The 13,818-nt window shown below is 53.3% G+C and overlaps 7 protein-coding genes across 7 annotated transcripts; 6 read left to right on the top strand and 1 right to left on the bottom strand.

The window, feature by feature from the left end:
- Positions 1 to 407: 407 nt before the first annotated feature.
- Positions 408 to 2,913, top strand: BO80DRAFT_476551 (uncharacterized protein; the record flags this gene model as incomplete). Its single annotated transcript, XM_025723234.1, has 4 exons — positions 408 to 950; positions 995 to 1,691; positions 1,738 to 2,421; positions 2,548 to 2,913. Exons 1-4 carry the CDS (start codon positions 805 to 807, stop codon positions 2,911 to 2,913), a joined length of 1,893 nt encoding a protein of 630 aa, XP_025574441.1. The 5' UTR covers positions 408 to 804.
- A 1,204-nt stretch (positions 2,914 to 4,117) lies between these two features.
- BO80DRAFT_476548 (Dehydroquinate synthase-like protein) lies at positions 4,118 to 5,362 on the top strand (the record flags this gene model as incomplete). Its single annotated transcript, XM_025723233.1, has 1 exon — positions 4,118 to 5,362. One exon carries the CDS (start codon positions 4,118 to 4,120, stop codon positions 5,360 to 5,362), a length of 1,245 nt encoding a protein of 414 aa, XP_025574440.1.
- Positions 5,363 to 5,592: 230 nt separating this feature from the next.
- BO80DRAFT_476543 (S-adenosyl-L-methionine-dependent methyltransferase) lies at positions 5,593 to 7,185 on the top strand (the record flags this gene model as incomplete). The annotated part of the gene is made up of 5 exons (XM_025723232.1): positions 5,593 to 6,175; positions 6,226 to 6,321; positions 6,365 to 6,450; positions 6,522 to 7,060; positions 7,105 to 7,185. The coding sequence occupies exons 1-5, from the start codon at positions 5,691 to 5,693 to the stop codon at positions 7,183 to 7,185; spliced, it is 1,287 nt and encodes a 428-aa protein (XP_025574439.1). The 5' UTR covers positions 5,593 to 5,690.
- A 487-nt stretch (positions 7,186 to 7,672) lies between these two features.
- Positions 7,673 to 8,377, top strand: BO80DRAFT_357589 (uncharacterized protein; the record flags this gene model as incomplete). Its single annotated transcript, XM_025715845.1, has 3 exons — positions 7,673 to 7,760; positions 7,826 to 7,953; positions 8,006 to 8,377. The coding sequence occupies 3 exons, from the start codon at positions 7,673 to 7,675 to the stop codon at positions 8,375 to 8,377; spliced, it is 588 nt and encodes a 195-aa protein (XP_025574438.1).
- A 358-nt stretch (positions 8,378 to 8,735) lies between these two features.
- Positions 8,736 to 10,358, bottom strand: BO80DRAFT_445812 (cytochrome P450; the record flags this gene model as incomplete). The annotated part of the gene is made up of 4 exons (XM_025721512.1): positions 8,736 to 9,676; positions 9,723 to 9,908; positions 9,951 to 10,248; positions 10,293 to 10,358. 4 exons carry the CDS (start codon positions 10,356 to 10,358, stop codon positions 8,736 to 8,738), a joined length of 1,491 nt encoding a protein of 496 aa, XP_025574437.1.
- A 365-nt stretch (positions 10,359 to 10,723) lies between these two features.
- On the top strand, positions 10,724 to 12,133 carry BO80DRAFT_455956 (FAD-dependent oxidoreductase; the record flags this gene model as incomplete). The annotated part of the gene is made up of 4 exons (XM_025722142.1): positions 10,724 to 10,786; positions 10,851 to 11,445; positions 11,498 to 11,782; positions 11,832 to 12,133. The coding sequence occupies 4 exons, from the start codon at positions 10,724 to 10,726 to the stop codon at positions 12,131 to 12,133; spliced, it is 1,245 nt and encodes a 414-aa protein (XP_025574436.1).
- An 823-nt stretch (positions 12,134 to 12,956) lies between these two features.
- tpcK (decarboxylase tpcK) lies at positions 12,957 to 13,410 on the top strand (the record flags this gene model as incomplete). The annotated part of the gene is made up of 2 exons (XM_025722141.1): positions 12,957 to 13,106; positions 13,150 to 13,410. The coding sequence occupies 2 exons, from the start codon at positions 12,957 to 12,959 to the stop codon at positions 13,408 to 13,410; spliced, it is 411 nt and encodes a 136-aa protein (XP_025574435.1).
- Positions 13,411 to 13,818: the final 408 nt, after the last annotated feature.

Below are 13,818 nucleotides of genomic sequence, written 5' to 3'. Positions count from 1 at the left end.
TTCAGGGCTTCCGCCACGGAGGAAATCTCATTGGGGGTCGAAGGCGCCGAGCCTGGCAGAATCATCTTCGACACTCCATGCCTGAAACCACCGTCCGCTGACGCAGCGGTACGTACAGGTGGCTGCGATTGGTCGTCCTGGCTTGGATGATCCAGGTTGCCGGCTGAATGCTACAACAAGACATTTTCAGCTGCTGCCTGCGGAAGATGCGATTTAGCTGTGGAGTATATGATATGTGCCATTAACGAAGTCAGCCGACTCAAGCGCCTGTCGCAATAAATGGCCATAAGGCATCGCTCAGTATATCAATAATGTCCTAATGATACTCTGGATCACCGGTCTGGTTTGAAACATGCACTCAGCTGGCCTACGTCACACCTTACGCTACGCCGCCGGCTCAGTCAGATCAATTCTCTTGCCATGAACGGCCTGACCTTGACCACATGGAAGATAATTAGCGAATGAAAAAGCAGGATAACATGGTGATAGCCAATCCACGCACAGACCGACCAACTAAAACAACCGCTCTGCCACCCAAGATCAGGGCGTCAAGTGTAACGATTCGTATATGCTAAGTCTTGCCATGGCACCGATGTCTGAGACAGGTACGATGAAGTATAATAGACTACCTCACCGCATTTGTATGCAGCTAGCATCTCGCTGTTATATCTTGTCAGATATTGTCAAATCCGGGCGTTGTTCGGGATACCCGAAGTTAATGAGAGTAACATGAAGCACAGACAGGTATGGCATCCATGACGCGCAAATCCGCACTAACAAACACAGAATCATTCTGGACATGCCATGCCAGACTTGGCGTGCACCAGATGCCGGGAGCGCAAGATACGCTGTGGCCGAGAACGGCCTCGCTGTCGGAACTGTGAGAGGGAGGGAGGCGTGGTTTGCGTCTACCGGATTCCGGCCAAGCGCGTCAACCATCTTAAACTTCTGTAAGTATATTCCCTGCTCGTGAGAGCACATCTAATCAATGCAGATGTGATAGCATCGAACGGCTGCAGGATCGATTGACAACCATCGAGTCTCATCTTAGTCGACTTCATGGACCCGGCCTTGAGGAGCAGACCACCCTTTCGTGTGGGTTGCGTGGCATGTCTGCAAGCAGTGGCAATGATTCCGATCTCGATGACGACGACACCAAGGAGGGGGTCATGCAACAGCCAGACTATTCTTTCGGATCTGCCTCTGTTTCAGATCTCTGCGACCAGCTTCGGAGACGCATTTTATCGGCGGCCGAAGATTCCGATGCCGAATGGCGGCCGCGGTGCGACATGCTCCAGCACCTATGCGAGATGGCAAGCCGGACGGAGCCTTTTCCGTCTTACAACGATCGGATCCTTGTTCCGCTGCTGCCTAAACAACAGGTGATGACCGCCATTGATCGGTTTCTTCACCAACAAGACTGCCAGACGGACATTTTTGTTCCTGATAATCTCCGGGCCAACCTTGACCGGGTGTATGCTCAGCAACAGCCGCAGCCTGACGACGATGCATGGGGGATTTGCTTCCAGACCATCGCCATACTAGCCCTAGGCTCAGGACTGTCACCACAGCACGGAAATGGGCTATTTGGCGACTTTGCTCGATCCTTTCTACCCACGCGAGCGGCTTCGGTCAGCTCCCGCCTGCTAACCACCCCCCGGCTTATCAATGTGCAGACCTTGCTCCTTCTTGTGGGTGCCATCTGTATACTAAGATAGGATGCAGCTAACGATACAGAGTGTGGCAGCGCAACGATTGGACCCGCCCGGATGGGCAGAACTAATTTTCGCCCATGCCTGCATGCTGGCACGGTTCATGGACTTGCAGCATACAATATCTTCAGATTCCGTCACACCGGCTGAGCGAGCCAAAGTGCTTCGAGCGTTGTATGTGCGAGATCGTAGTCTGTGCACATTGCGAGGGTCAGTCCTCTGGCTGCCTAGTGATGACTCCAACATTGTCTCGCAGTTGCGGGCGATTCCAGACCATGACAAATACTCCCACCGACTGCACCTCTCTTTGATTCAGGAGGATATATACCAGCTGACCCGAGCGGGTTCAATGTCTTTTATTTCCCACAGCTCTCAAGAGAGTCTGTTGCGCACGATAGAGGAACAGCTCGATTATTATGACCGCACACTGGGTCTTCAATGCTTGGCGGCATCATCTTGTGGGCCGCAGCTTGTCACCGTGCTGGAGTTCTTAAGCACACGAATCATGGCTCTGCAACATGTCCGAGAGCCACGACATGCCGAGCAAGTTCGATGCGATGCGCGAACTAGCTGCTTGCTTTTGCTCACGGCCTCTGGCGACCAAGACCCGGCCATTGTATACAGCCTAAACGCCTTGATAAGTGGAAGCGCTCCCGAGAGAAGCCAGGGACATTCCAGCTCCGCTATCCCGTTTTCCAGCATCCTGGACGTATTTTCTCTACCTGCATTTTTTGTTCTCCTTCAAGATCTCCTCCTGGCACGGTCAGGCGAGACCCAGTCCGGGATAATGGCAGACCTGGACCTGCTGCGACGAGTATCGATCTGCTATTCAGAGCATGTCAGTCGGACACAGACTAATAACCACCACCGGAAGGTGGCCTGGATGCTTGCGCAGCTGCTGGCTTTGCTGGATGTCGTTCCAGAGGTCCAACCAAGACGGTCAGTGACTGAATCGCCCAAGGCTATACAGAATGACATTTCTACTCCGCCGTATTGGCCGGCAGCGCCATCAAATGTCCCCCTGACATGGGAGAGTTGGCTGGCTGGGGCATCATCTCTGGGGCTTTCGCCCCTTGGCTCTGGGACGCCGTTGGAGACGTGGAATTTGGTCGGTACTCAGGCCCCGGACACGGATGCATTGATGCCCTGGCCGACGAGTGAGGGGTCGTCGGCCGGGCAGGCCGGTTCGCGGCGTGAATAGAGGTCTAGTCTGATACACTGTGAGGTCAAGATCAGTGAATTTAGACGGCGCTAAATTCGGCGTGCAGTCGTCGGATGGGGCGGAGTAGATTGCTGGCAACTTGACTGGCAGTATGTATCGCGAGGGTTCCCGCGGCGTATGCCCCATTGTGCTTGTCCATTGTCTTGTTCCGTGCACAACATATACCGATGTCAGCCGGGACCAGCAGATCATTTACAATGATTGGTAAGTATTTTGGTCGGCAGAACTGTCTGGTACTTATATATAGAAATTAGCTAGAATCTGCCATTCGTACGCAGTGACTTGCCTGATTGTATACGGCCCTTCATTCTATTTGACATGCAAAGAAATAGCCCTGGTAGGTAGTACTAGCTCTGATAGGGACAACGGTGAGTCCGCCAGTATCATAGTGGGACCACAATGCGCCAAACAAGCTGCGAAATCATCAGGTTTTGTATCTCAACTCGCCGGATATATTTGAGTATGCTCTGGACTCAAATGCCCTAACAATAAGAAGAGCGGTACATTATAGCTGCCATGAATTGTGGTGATAAATTGCTTTCCTTTATTTGTCCGAAATAAGCCGCCAAGCATCATCCAGCTCGGCGTCCGCTAGCAGACTAACCATCATCAACAGACCGAACATCATGCAGCAGTGTCACACAGACCAGTTGCATGACACCATGCTATTTCTCTACCTCTACAGTAGACACACGTGCCACAGGAATGTAATACGATTGGTGGTAGGCTGTCGACAGAAATGCGGCATCTCGGCTCATCTCGGGGGTCGGGAGCCGGTTGGATATACGTAGGTATCTAGTAGCCGGTTGAGAATCATTAGCAGGTTACCCGCTGATTCAGGTTTTGATTGCTCTTCAATGATAGCCAATCCCACTGGATTGACAATAGAATTGATGCCGTCGGAGTCTGGATCTGGTTGCATGGGAGAGCCAACTGAGTCGGTTCTGCACTGGCCATAGCTATTCGGCCCATGAGTTGGTGTACCTGGATCTTGCCTAACTTTCCAAGGACATGAAGTGAATATGCCCAATGTATTGAGTAGACTAGTATATATCTCGTCCCGTCGCAGATCTGACAGTATTGACTCGGAACCCGAGCTACAATAAGCTGCCTGGTCCACAAATATATCCTCAACCCCTATTACTCCATCCACTCCACCCTAGCCCTGCCCAGACATACCACCATGTCGACCCTCTCCGGCCACTGGCAACCCATCCCTCACCACCCCAACGTCTACTACGGCTCCAACTGCGTAGCAGACCACCTCCTAAGCTCTCTCCCCACCCCCACCTCCAAAGCCATCATCATCACCGGCAACACCCTCACCACCCGCACGCCCCTCGTCCAACAACTCCAAGCCCTCCTCACGCCCACCCACCACGCAGCCACCATCTCCACCATCACCCAACACAACCCCTCCCACACCCTCGACGACGCCCTCTCCACCATCCTCACCCTGCATGCCACCGACCCCACTATCGACACCCTCATATCTCTGGGCGGTGGTTCCCCAATCGACTCGGCTAAGATCCTCGCCCTTCGCTTCTACGAGCATCACCATAATCACCCCCCTATCCCTTCAGAACCCTCATCTCCACCATCCCAACATACACAAAATGCCCCCCCAAATCCGAAACTAACCCACCTCACAATCCCCACCACCCTCTCCGCCGCCGAAACCACCCCCGGAGGCGGCTTCACCACCCCCACGGGCACAAAAACCGCCCTCCTCTCCCCACTCATGTCCATCACCACGATCTTCTACGACCCAACCTACACCAAATACACCCCGCTCCACCTCTGGCTCACGACCGGAATCCGAGCCCTCGATCACGCCGTCGAAGCGATCTACCATCCCACGGCGAGCGAAGTACCCTGGAAGATTCTCGCGATCCATGCCGTGAAGGAGTTGTTTGAGTGTTTGCCGCAAGCGAGGGATACGCATCCACGGGATGAGGGGGTTATGGTACGCTTGCTGTTGGCGGGGTTTGCGAGTAGTGGGTTTAAGGGCGGATTGCTGGGTGGTGGGGGCATGGGATTGAGTCATCGTTTGGGGTATGCGTTGGGGAGTCCGTATGGGGTGGGGCATGGGGTGACGAGTTGTGTTACCCTGGGGAAGGTGGTGGGGTTTGTGGTTGCTGGGGGGTTGGGTGGGGGTGAAGGGGAGAAGGGGGTGGTTAGGGTCCAGGTGGCGAGGTTGTGTGAGGCTGTTGGGGGGGTGAGGACGGGGGATGTGGTGGTTGATGCGGGGGTTGTGGGGGAGAGGATTGAGGGGTTGGTGGAGGGGTTGGGGTTGAGGGTGAGGTCGTTGAGCGAGTTGGGGATTAGGAGAGAGGAGGTCCCGGTTATCGTGAAGAGGGCGTTGCGGGGGGTGCAGGAGGGGGAGATGTATGAGAGGGTGGTCAGGTTGGTGGAGTCGTTTTTTTAGGCAGCTACTGGTGTATGTAGGCTGGGTGGTATGGCCTGATGGATGAGAAATTGGGCTAGGGTTTGTTAAAGAGCCCTTGGATGTGTCTAGTGATTGGCTGTTAGCTACCCCGGGCATTGAGACAGAAGTAGGCTGTGCTACCAGGCAGTTGGAATGGATATCTGGTTCATAGGTTGGCTGAATGCGCTGACAGATTCAAGCTCGGGTTCCGAACACCGCATGCGCATCCAACGACTGCTAGATCTCAGAGATGAATTCATATCAACATTCATAGCTGCTGTTATCCCAACTCCATAGATTGAATCTGATTCAGTCCAACGCAAGCATAATGTCCCAAGACATCCGCGCCCTAGCAACCGAGATCCTCGCCCTCTGCACCCAGCTGGAGGAAACCTGCAACGACTCTGGAATCCCTTCTCCAAGCCTAACCACAGACACTAAATCCAACTTCTGGTCCAAACCTGAGCTAGCGACCACCAGAACAACCGCCCTCGGCCTACTCGACCACCTCACCACCCTCCTCCAAGGGCCCCACGATTTCCTACACGAGTTCGTCTCCTCTAACTGGGACCACGGGGCACTGTACGTATTTCTCCAGTCACAGACACTAGAGCATATAGCCCAGACCGGCCGATCATCTCTTCACGACCTTTCAAAACACACCAGGATTCCAGAAGACAAACTCAGCCGTATCCTCGGACTCCTCCGGTGCCGACACATCGTCGCTGAGCCAGAGAGGGGTGTATTCTCCCTGACAGCTGTATCAGAGGAACTGCTCGAAGACGGGGACTTTTGTGCTTGGGTGGAGTTTCAGTATGTATTCCCACGTTCCCACAGAGACTAGATTGTTGCTGATTATGCAGGTTATTCGAGACCCGTGTTGCGAGTGCACATCTGGCGGATGCGCTGATACATAAACCGAATGGATATGCCGATGGCGTGTCAGGGTTCAAAGAAGGGTACGTACGCCCTCAATACTAGGAGAAAAAGACTAATTGTTAGATGGGGCATGGAAATGTATGACTGGCACGCGCGATATCCGGAGAAAGGGGAGCGGTTTCGTCGTGCGATGAGGGGGGTTTCGAGGGGTGAGCATACCATCCTACATTCTTTAGAGCTTCGAAGAAATAAGGATACTTGAACTCAGCTAAAAATATAGCCCTCGACCCTGCCGATTCTCTCCTTGAGAGCTGGATCGACCAACACCCGCCTACATCCCGGACGAAGATCGTCGAAATCGGAGGCCGGTATGGATTTGCCTCTGTTTCCCTGGTACAGAAGCATCCGGATCTCTCGTTTGAAGTCCGCTGTGACTCTCAGGATTTTCTCGACCGAGGCAGTGCACAGGTCCAATCTGGCTGTCGGGATCGGATATCCTTCACGCGCTGTCCTTCACTATTCGATTCGCAGCCTGTGGAGGATTCACGTACGGTGTGGGTCTACGTAATCCAGAACTTGTTTTGGAATTGGTCAGATGTGGATGTTATTCGATTACTACGGTCATTGAAAGAGGTATCAGATAAGTCTACGCGCATTCTAGTAACAGATGGGGTCTCCCCTCTGTCTGGAGAATTTCCTGCGCATGAAGAGATAGCGTATCGAAGGCGAGACGTCACGACCATGACGATGCATAACGTCAAGCAGAGGAGGCAGGAAGAGTGGGTGGCTGTGTTTGGGAGTGTTGGGGAGAATGTACAGGTGAGTTGTATGTTCTTTTAGATGGGCTATGCTGATGTATGTAGGTTGAGACGACGTTTGAGCGAAGTTCGCATGTTTGTAAGGGGCTGTGGGAGATACGGTTTGGTGGGAATGGTTCAGATTGAGCATCAGGGCGCTGGGGCATTAGAAGTGTTGTGAATATTATATCTACGCTCTGAAAATTTCTGAGAGTATCAACTGGCGAACCCTACCTTCCTGTTCACTTGAACCACCTGGGCCTCACCTCTGAGGCTACAACAATGTACGCACAGGTAACGCATCGCATCGCATCACCCATCATAACCCAACTTAGACAATGCTTTCCAATGATCGATATTTACCTCATTGACCCTCACCCCAGCCTGTTTCCAACCAAAACCCTCCGACCGCCAAGCCACCCAGCTGACACCATAACCCTACCTGGCAACAAAGGTATCACAACCGGCCGAAGCAATCCATGTCAGCAATCATACGAGTAACACATCCCAGCCAAGAGAATCCCTCTCTCCATCGGCCCCCGAACACCGCATACCCAGATCATATAAGCCATACCAGTGGTGCCATGCCTTTACCCACACAGCCCACAGCACCGTACCCATAACTCAATCCACCATGAACCGCGTCGACCAAGCCTACGCCAAAACCCTCACCATTCACCACTACCAACCTGACCGGACGCCATGGCGCAGACTCGGACAATGTAGCCTTCCCCCCCAACCCCTTTCAAGGGCTTGTGTACCCTGAGAAGTACTGAATCACGCACAGACCTCTACCGCATCATGGAAGACGGCACCCACACGCAATACCGTCTCGCCGCTATTGAAAGTCTCCTGCCTCCGCACTCCGAAGGGCCTGTGTTCCATTTCCATGAGATGCACGATGAGGGGTTTTATGTCACCGTATGCCCCCTTCTATTCCCTCCATCAAAATACTAAGAATGTATAGAAAGGAACCGTCCGCTTCCACAGCCCCGGCCGTCCCTCCATCGACGCCAAAGCGGGCGACTTCATCGTCATCCCCATCCGACTGCCCCATCGCTTCAGTAATCCGTTTGCCGAGGAAGCGGTGTTTATGAATACCGCGACGCCGGGGTTCTTTGTGCGCTATTTTGAGTATTTGGAGATGTTGATTGGGGAGGGGTTGGTCTTGACGCCGGAGGTGAATAAGAGGGCGTTGAGGAGGTTTGCGACGGTGCCGGTGTCGAGGGCGGAGGTCGAGGGGATGGAGAAAATGGCTGTCGAAGAGGGTAGGGGGGAGACGGAGGGGGAGAGGTATGTGGATTTGTTGGAGGAGGAGAGGAGGAAGGGTGTGGAGTGATGGTCTTTGGTTGGGGTTAGGTTAGGGTCGTAGAGTATACTCATATTGACGATCGATATGGGATAGAAGATACATGGAGATATAACCTGCATAGGGCATCAGGAGCTGTATTGGGACGATCCATGCTCGAGAATGCAGACACTGTTACAGTCAATTCCGCGTGATTAATTGCAACAATTGATGTTCTATGTTACGAAAGGAGGATATTAATCATTCGATTGGAGTTATCCTCAATTCTACTTGGTACAGATGTAAACGAAATCCTCACCACAACCAACCGAGTCCGACGAATCTACTATAAATAATCCATAAGCGATGCTCCAGCTAGATCATGCAACAGTTGACATAAATGCCAAATCTACCCCCTCCCCACCACCCTCACCATCAACGGCGGCTTCACCCAAAACCCAAACACCCTCTGCCCATCCAGCCACTGACCACTCTCCCCACTCAACTCCATATTAAACCGAAACAGCAATTTCGCCGCAATCAAGCGCATCTCCGCCCACGCCAGATTCTTCCCCAGACAGTTCCTCGGCCCGAACGAGAATGGCTGGAAGGAGTTTCTTCGGTCCTTTACAAATCTCTCCTGACACTCTGGTAGCCACCGCTCAGGGAGAAATTCGAGGGGATGGTCAAAGTTCTGGGGGTCATGATAGCATGCAAAGTGGTTGACGCCGACGGTTACTCCTCCTGGGACGAATTGTCCATTGATGGTGGCGCCGTTGGGTGGGACCACTCTGGGAAGTGTCACGGCTACCGGGGGGTAGATTCGTAGGGTTTCTTGAAGCACGGCGTTCAGATAAGGTAGTCGGGTCAGGGCAGAAACTTCAATCTGCTCGTATGTTTCAAAGCCTTCGCGGATCTCGGCCACAAGTCGGTCATACACTTCCTTGTGCGTAAGAATGAAGTAGGTAAATGCACTCAGGGCCGTAGCAGAAGACTCCGATCCGGCTATGCTGAAGGAGAACGCGTTGACGTTCATCTCGTCCCGAGACATGCCTTTTTCGGTTTTCATTGCTGCGAGGATGTAGTGGAGAAAGTCATTTCGGTCGGTGTTTCGGGATACGCGCTGGTTGACGATCTGGATGACGCGCTGCATGTTTTGTGCCCGCGCCCCGGCGATGGCTCTGGGCATGAAGAGTTGACGCAGTTGGAGGAGATGGTAGTAGGCGAACATTTGGATGAAGGTGAGTTCTTTGGAAATGGCTCGGATGGATTGCACAAAAGGGTCGTATTTGGCTTGGTCGAGGCAGTGGAAGTGTTCTCCGAAGGATAAATCTCGGATTAGGTCGTATGCTGGATTCGTTAGATAGAACACAGAGCATCAGCATGGACTACATACCAATAAAGGTGAACCAGTCCACCATATTCTGAGGGCCATCTCCCGCTCGAGAGGCTAGCTGCTCCACCAGTCGGTCCACATAGCCCTGGATCATACCCTCTTGCTCCCGCAACGCCTTTTCCGAGAAAGCATGCGAAAGCAGTCGGCGCTGTCGAGTATGCGTTGCTCGATCGGCCGTCAGAATATCTATCCATATTAGCCTGACCTAGCAAAAAGATCATCACCTACTCTGTACGCCTGTCGGTGTCCGCAGAGAGAACACAGGATCCTTTCCCATCTCATCCGACCGCGGTCCATAGATATCCTTCCATGCCTCTTCTGAAGTATAGGACAGCTCATCGGGAGCCACCCGCACGACCTGCCCATATTGTTGATGCAGCTCGAGTAGCTTCTGGTTGAGTCGTCCCTGTGCCTGATACCAACACCAGGGCAACCGCGTGGCAGCCCATAAGGCTGGACCGGGATAATGTCTCAGCGGGTGGAGAAACAAACAATAGCAGACATGAGATACCGCCGTTGCGAGACTCTATCCAGTCAGTATATCCCCTTGAATCAATCCCGGAAACCTACCAACGTGAGCACCACACCCACACCCACACCCCAAGGCCCTAGACTTTCCACTTCGAACATTGCCATCTCGATCCTCATCTGCAACACCATCCAACTCGGACACCCGCAGACCTGTATTGCAGCATTTCAAAACCGCCCGACAGCGTCACCCTCGTGTTCAGTCCCCCCTTCCCTCGCAAAAGCAACTCCCGTCCATCCATCACAGTCAGACAAGACAGTCCGGATCCCGAGCCCCAACCGCCAGGATAGTCAGCATTGCCACCTGGACCGTCAGTATACAGCGGACCTGTCTGTCTCGATACAAAAATAGACCCTGGCCGAGTGTCCAGTACTTCCCCCCCCACCCTGCAACCCTTGAACTCAGACCGACCAGACAGACTACCCCCGCACCAGACGTCACTATGGCCATTCCTACCTCCAAACCAGAGGACATGCACGTCCTGATCATCGGCGCAGGTATCACAGGTCTGATCCTCGCACAATCTCTCAAGAAGGTACCCCCCATCCCTTCCCCCCCATAATACCTCCCTACCTACGATACCCTACTAACAGGGGTAGTGCAACATCCCCTACACCATCTTCGAACAAGAAACCTCCCTCAACTACCGCAGCAACGAATGGACCATGGCGATCCACTGGTCCCTGGACCGTCTGCGCACCCTGCTCCCCCCGGCCCGCTACAGCAACATGGAAGCCGTCTCGTGTAACCCCGACGTCGCAATCACAGCCGGCGGCAACTACCCCATCATTCACGGCGAATCGGGCCACTTACTCGCCGGTGTGCCGTACGCGAAAGGCCTCCGGGTGCCGCGTAGCAAGATGCGCGATCTGTGTAGTGTGGGGGTCGAGGTCCAGTATGGGAAGCGGTTGGTGGATGTGGCGTTTTGTGAGAGTGGGAGGGGGGTGATGGCGGTTTTTGAGGATGGGGAGGTGGTGAGGGGGTCGGTGCTTGTGGGGGCTGATGGGCCGAGGAGTAAGGTGAGGGAGTTTGCGATGGGGGGGGTGGAGAGGGCGGCTGTTAGTCGGTTTCCGATCTTTCATACCAATATGACGGTGTGTTATGGGGATGGGGAGAAGGCCAGGTTGGTGAGGGAGAGGTTTCCGACGAGTTATCTTGCGTTGAGTGATCGGTCGTATCATGCTTTTCAGTCCAGTGGGTTGCCTGCCTTCTAGGGAGTTGGAGTGGGGTGTGCTAATTGGTATAGTCTCGAGCATGCCTGATGGTCCGGATCATCCGGAGACGTGGATCTTTCATCTCGCGATGGCCTGGTTCATGGACCATGGTCAGCCGGCGACGTATCGCGAACGACTCGATATGATCCGCGAAAAGGCGCAGAGTTTGGCTGAGCCGGCGCGGTCGTCGTTTACGTGGATCCCGGATGATACGCAGGTTCATAAGGCTGATATCAGTTACTGGGTTACGCAGCCGTGGGATAATCGCCTGGGACGGTTGACTTTGGTGGGGGATGCGGCGCATCCGATGCCGCCGTGTGAGTATTCCAATGGGATGAAGGGACATTGCTGATGTGTATGTGGCAGACCGTGGTCAAGGACTTAATCATTGCATTTGTGATATTTCGCATCTGCTGGCGGGTATTCAGCAGGTGGTGGAGGGCACGGCGACCCTGGAGGAGGCAGTTACGGCCTACGAGGCGGAGATGGTCCCTCGGGGGGCGGAAGAGGTCAAGTGCTCGGTCGAGAATGGATACATGTTGCATGACTGGGACCAGATCCGTGAGAGTCCGGTCTTTCGGCAGGGATTCCGCCCGATGACGGGGCACGATAAGGGGTCGGTGGATGAGCATGAGAAGATGCAGCCTATGGATATTGCTGCGAATTGAGTGGATCAAGCTGGCATTATACTAGGGCAGGTTGGTAGACGGTGAATACGATTGTTTAGACGGAGTGTGGTTTGCGGTAAACCATGATAGGAATATATATCAGGTCCACAATATCGGAACACTTCCACAACCAGAGATGACGGACTTAAATTAACTCTAGGATTGAAAGATACAAAATGGGTTCCCAAAATGTATCGACGATAATCTACATCGCAAAGAGCTGTTTGTAGTTAATTAGTTATACAGTTGAGGTGACTCAGCAGTGGGTTAGGGCTGGGACCTAATTGTAGTCCTGAACAACTGCAACAGGATGTACCCCACATACAATCGTGCCATAAATGTAGCCGTTAAGCAGGCAATTGACACAGGCAGCATAATGACCATTACATGCAGCCACACCTGCAGGGCTCTACATCCCTGCTGTGACTCCACACGTGTTGACTTAATGCCTCATACTACGGCACCGCTGCCATTGCCATGCAGGAGCAACTGCCGACCGAGACTGGTCGAATCGATGCCGGTGACTGTGTCCGAATCATACGATCTTGTGTTACACATTAGGGCTGAATGCAAGGATAGTCCAGTTGCCGCAGACCGTCCCTCCGATAGATTGTTGGTCCCTGACCACGCATATTCGCCGATAACCGTCCTTGATGGAAACGATATCGTCCAATTCCGAATCTTGTGTGCCGGAGTCCAGATTCCGTCATGCCTCGGCTCCCGAGAATACCCTCCGAACGACGATGAATGTCCATAAATGATGCCCTTTTTATTGGAATAGACATCATCATCCATGGTTTTCAGCTGTCGTTCACGCACCACAATGTCTGCCCAACGCCCCTTCGCCTTGACCATCTGCGGATACCGCAAGCCTGGCATGGACGAGGAAGAGTACCATCGCTATCTCAGTGAGCATCACGCGGAGGTGGTCAAGAACCATCTAGTCAAATTTGGCATCCGCACCTATACACTGGTAAGCATGTCATGCAATAATCCGGCAAAGATTAACACTGCAGACCCACAACACCACCGAATCTAAGCAGCTGATGAGCCGCATCTTTGGCAATCTCCCCGAGGGCAACACCGGTGACTGCGACTGCTATGCCCAGATCGTCTTTGAAGATGTCGAGGATTACGTCCGCGCTCGCAGCGATCCCTATTACAAGGAAGTCATTTTCCCTGATCATGCGAACTTTGCGGACTCGACCAGGACGCAGTTTCTCACGGGCTGGGTGGAGGCCCACATTGTTGATGGCAAACTGGTTTCGAAGGATTGATCGAGGAGAATGGACCAGGCAGGAGCTGCTGCAGACGCGGGTGTCCATAGAATAGAAATGAACATTGCTTTTTCATAGGGTGCTGCCTCCGTATAAATGATCAAGCCGTAGTCCGCGGATGTATTCACCTCATGATCATCCGTCCTCCCATACATCGCATGCGACCATGGTGAGGTTCCGATAGATGGTGCCATGATGCAGTCCGGTAGTATGGACGTTACAACACCAGCAGTTCGTACCACACTCGGTGTCCAAGCACTCATGATCTCCCCGCTTCTCCATTTCGTGGCGATAAAGCTACACCCACTGATTCGGCCACCAGGAACCCTCCGAAATGGACCCGTATCTGCACCGTCAGCGCTCCAGCGAACATATTGGCCAAGATAGCTGCAAACACCACAGGTCGAT

Source organism: Aspergillus ibericus, assembly GCF_003184845.1.
Source record: "Aspergillus ibericus CBS 121593 unplaced genomic scaffold BO80scaffold_24, whole genome shotgun sequence".
NCBI lineage: Eukaryota > Fungi > Ascomycota > Eurotiomycetes > Eurotiales > Aspergillaceae > Aspergillus > Aspergillus ibericus.
The sequence above is the reverse complement of the archived record's forward strand: the minus strand, read 5'-3'. Positions and strand labels throughout refer to the sequence as shown.